The sequence below is a fragment of the Chinchilla lanigera genome, unplaced genomic scaffold (genome assembly GCF_000276665.1).
Source record: "Chinchilla lanigera isolate Chin_1 unplaced genomic scaffold, ChiLan1.0 scaffold00054, whole genome shotgun sequence".
NCBI lineage: Eukaryota > Metazoa > Chordata > Mammalia > Rodentia > Chinchillidae > Chinchilla > Chinchilla lanigera.
The window spans coordinates 6,232,894-6,237,678 of NW_004955455.1; the positions used below are offsets into that span (position 1 = coordinate 6,232,894).

General features: G+C 41.1%; 1 protein-coding gene across 1 annotated transcript in view; it reads left to right on the forward strand.

The window, feature by feature from the left end:
* Positions 1-4,057, forward strand: part of Slc5a1 (solute carrier family 5 (sodium/glucose cotransporter), member 1) — a gene marked incomplete in the record, with an annotated part of 78,178 nt that extends 74,121 nt beyond the window's left edge. The window contains 1 exon segment of the mRNA XM_013520495.1: positions 3,073-4,057. Coding sequence (XP_013375949.1) covers positions 3,073-3,296 — 224 coding nt within the window.
* Positions 4,058-4,785: the final 728 nt, after the last annotated feature.

The following is a 4,785-nucleotide window of genomic DNA, read 5'->3' on the forward strand; positions in this document are numbered from 1 at the left end:
TTCCTTCCTTCCTTCCTTCCTTCCTTCCTTCCTTCCTTGCTTTCTTCCTGAGAGTGGGGATTAAACCCAGAACCTTCTCACTGAGCTACAGCCTTAGCCCTTTTTAATTTTTTTTTTTTTTACTTTTGAGATAGGTCAGGCTAAGTTGCTTAGGCTGGGCCCCAACTTGTGCTCTCCTGTGTCAGCCTTCCAGAGTGCTGGGATTACATGCTTGCACCACCAAATCTGGTTTAAACAAACACTCCTATATTTGATACAGTCAGCCTCTAGAATATCTACATAACTATGTGATCTATATCTATGTCTTAGTTACTTTTCCATTGCTGAGACAAAATACCTGACACTCAAAATTAAAGGAGGACAGGTTTATTTAGCTCACAGTTTGCAGAGGCTTCACTCCATCATTGGCCGGCTCCAAGGCAGAGTGGCACATGGCAGAGGTGCAATAGTTCAAGGCAGCAGAAGACAGCAAAAGAACAAAGGGGAGGAGCAAACTTCTTTTCCATCCCTTCTATTGTATGCAGGCTACCCACCCATAGGGCGAGTGTAGCACTCATACCTTGAATCATAGCACTAGACAATGAATCAATCACAAACTCTAGATTTACCCACCTCCAAAAAGCCCCCCCTCTGTGACCACATGAGGCTTTGGAGGGACATCCAGACACAAACCAAGTTCCCAACATATTTAGAGATAATGCTGTGAATTCTTGGGGGTACTCCTATAAAAGTTCTTGTAGGTACTAAGTGGCCATATTCTTTTTCCTTTCTTGATGCATATCTTTTTGTTCTGCTGACTTGAAACAAGACACTATTTGGATCTTTCTATTAACCTTTCTGCTTTCTCCACAGCTCTATCGTCTGTGTTGGACCCTGCGCAACAGCAAAGAGGAGCGTATTGACTTGGATGCAGTAGAGGAGGACATCCAAGAAGCTCCAAAGGAAACTATTGAAATAGGTGATTGATGACTCAATCCATAAAAAGTTACTCCACAACAGCAATTTTAATGAAATTTATACCAAATGCATTCATCAAAGTTCAAATCTCTTTCCTGCAGGAGGAAATGAGTAGGGGTGGGATGAGATGAAATAATAGTTTTGGGAAGTTCACTATGAAATCTAATCAGGGGAGAGGAGGGAGGTGCAGTCACCCAAGCTGCCTTATCCCTCATGTTGTATGATGCTCAGTGAATCAAAGGGTGGGGCTTTTGCTACCTGCACTGATTCAGGGCACAGTCAGGGATACAAGACTCAGCTATTTTCTGACTTAGCCTGTGTACTGAGAGCAGATGGAACCAAAGATACGCTCAGTTCTAGTGATGTCAGGGGGATGGGATAGAGCTTTTGGAGGCAGGTCTTATATTTTACCATGTAAAACTTAGAAAATCAAATTTCTCTGGAAGCCTAAGATGATGCTTCATCTGTGTCTGGAGGCTTACCCTTTAAATTACTGCTTTCTTCAGCTTCAGCATTTCAACTTTTCTTTCCTACAAGGAGAAGCACACGCACATAGAATGGATCTGTGTGGCTTGCAGAACTATGGGAGCTCAAGGTCTTGTGCTTTGCCTGGTGCTAGGCGGAAGCCTCACCCCTCCCTCTGAAGGACAGCAGAGATGAAGCAGAACACGTTCTGAATCTGATCAGGAATGTCATTGAATCCTAGCTCTGGAAAAGGCCCTACAGATTATTTGATCTTATTACCTCATTTTATAGACACTCAAATTGGGGCTCAGAGAGAGAGAGAGAGAGAGAGAGAGAGAGAGAGAGAGAGAGAGAGAGAGAGAGAGACTTTGTCAGTGGTCCTGGCCCTGGTACAGTCTGCTCTTAATCTCTAAGGACTTTTCAGTTCTGAAACTTCTGACTGTGAGTATTAGAGGAACATGGAGTCACCGACAGTTGGCTGTGGTGCTGAAAATAGTCAGCTCCTCCCTACTTCCCTGAGCAGGCAGGCTTGAGCCTGCCCCTACTCCTCCCACCTCCAAAGATGTCTCCACCTTGAGTGAGAATATTACAGATTTTAAAAGGACATGGATAAGGAGTATTTTGAGTGTTGGGAGATGTTAATGTGGAAGAAGAGATTATTTTTTGTATTTGGGACAGTCTTAAAATAGGTGGGCCAAAAGAACCCCTACAATTTTGACTCAGAGTAGGGAGGCAGGATAATGCAGAGTTAGATGGTGGGATGTAGAATCAGGTGGAATTGTGACTGAACCCTGAATTATTTTCTTATTACTTTGGGCAGGTGAATACATTTTTCTAAAGCTCAGGCTCCTCATGTAAGAGTATTTTACATGATACTCCACACATCACATCACTATTAGAAATAAGATAATGCTTGACTATAAGGATTGGTCGTAATTATCACCATCTTGATTGATTTTAAGGGAGGGTTTTCTAATTGAGTTGGCCTGGAAAGGGATGAGGGGCATCAGGGATGCTAAAGAGGGTATAACATCCACACTGGCTATAGAATTGGTGACCAGATTGAATTCTCTTGATTCTTGATGAGATCATGGTGAAATAAAACTGAACTGTACTAAAGCACAATAAATTAAGCTCTCTTGGGGAACCACGAGTGTTACAACCACCATTTCCTGAGGAAAGGTCAGTCTGTTGTAAACCATTAGAACTGACAGATGTAGCCAGTTCACTGCTTGGTCAACCAGCCTCATTGCTTTCCAGTGATGAAGGAAACAAATATGAGCTCATGTATTTCAGATGTGGGTTTCTCATGTGCTTCATCTGTCATAGTTCTCCAGCCCATTGCTAACACTTCTCTTTCATTAACTATTACTTGATCTGACTGTTCTAAATAAAAATGAATGCATATTGATTCTGATAGACATAAAATTCAAGGTAGTTGATCATGAGGATGTAGAATCCTTCTAGTAACATTGTTTTAAATGTAATTAAGTTCATTTGTATATATTGTACTATCCCATTTCCTGAAAATGAGAAAATTGGGCAATTACTACCAAATAGTAGATTAGATGCTCTATGGTATGGCACTCCCCTGGAAGTCTTTTCTATTTCCTCTTGGTTCTATATTTGCTAATCCTTTATGTCCTGCTCTTGACACAGAAGTTCCTGAGGAGAAAAAAGGATGCTTCAGGCGTGCCTATGACCTATTTTGTGGTCTGGAACAGAAGGGACCCAAGATGACCAAAGAGGAGGAAAAGGCCATGAAGATGAAGCTGACAGATACCTCTGAGAAGCCTTTGTGGAGGACAGTAGTGAACATCAATGGCATCATCCTGCTGGCCGTGGCTGTTTTCTGCCATGCATACTTTGCATAAGTTCCGCCTTCTGCTGTAGACTTTCCAGACTAGCACCTTTACTCCACCATTCTATGGTGCAGAAGGGAATTTTGTCTATTGTAAACTTTGCCCAGTGAGATAAATGGGTACATGTGTAATTATAGGCAAGCTGGAAAAACATCACTGTTTTGCTGTTAACTGATATATTTGAAGCCATTGTAATACAGTCATCTGTACATAGTAAAGTTGCAGAAGGAAAGTTTAGTTATATCCAGGAAAAGTCGAACTAAGAACAGAAGCCCTGTGATATCTGATGTAAGTCCAGTGTATGTGCCAACCTTATTTATAATCCTTAAATATTATTTTTAGAGTTCTGGTCTCCCAAGTTCCTTCCTTTCTGACCTTCTTATCATTAAAGAAAAAAAATGAAATCCCTTCCTTGACATCATATCCCTCTCAGATTTTTCTCAGTGTAAGAAAAATAATCTAATAGATTTACAAATGCATGAAAACTGAGGATGGGAGCTTAATGGGGTCTCTGCCCTGGGCATTTGTTCTTTAAGGTGGAGGCCTCAGAAATGTAAAACTTACCAAATAGGGAGGGACCCAGGCCTCAGTCTCAGGCTAGTGGAGCAGCAGATAATCTTGAGTCCAGGGAGTTTTCTGTTCTTAAAAATGTCCATTGTGTGGTCCCTGTATTTGGGATCCACTTATTTTTGCATTCATTGTACCTGGAATGTCTTAGCCACTCAATGATGTTTTTTGACTAAATAAATGATTTGGACATTTGTTTATAGACACTTGCTGGGCCCTTGGTTAATGTGTTTTTTGTCTGCACAAAGTACATGGTACGGTGATCATAGTGAATTGGAATGTGCTTACCAGAGCCTGCTCTACCTCATATCCCTGGTATTGACAAATGAACTGAGAAGGTGACACAGCGTCATGTGACAGAGCAAACACACTTGCTGGGCCATCTGTCATCTCAAGAAGGCTGCCCTCTGCCAAGAAACATTGAAACAACTACTGTATCCTGAGATTCTCTTCCCCATGAGTTCACATGACCACAGCTATTTCTTTTTAAGGTGCTTTGATTGACAATCACCTACTGATGAAAGTTAGGGCAGATGGTTTATTGTTCCAGGTGGTAGTGCTCAAAGCTTTTTGCTGAAAGGAGTTGTGTTTCTTATAGTTTCCTAGGGGAAATTCTTTTCATTGAATATAAATTAAATTAATTAATTTAAAAAGGTGTATGTGTGAAATCTTTATTAGGTGATCCCACTGAAGTTAAGAAGTGAACATGTTGGCATTGACTGGTTTCAGGCCAGCTTAGAAAAGCGCTGTGTGTGGTTCCTGGGTATAGTAATTGCTCAAGAGATAAAGAAATGCATTGTTTTTATGGAAGGAAGGAAACCCAGAGAGCATTATTTGAAGTACCTTCTCATTCCTATTAAGCTAGACGGAAAAGAAGGAAAAGTAGAGCATTTGACATGGTCAGAGTTATTCAGAGGACTCAATGTTCTGTGGA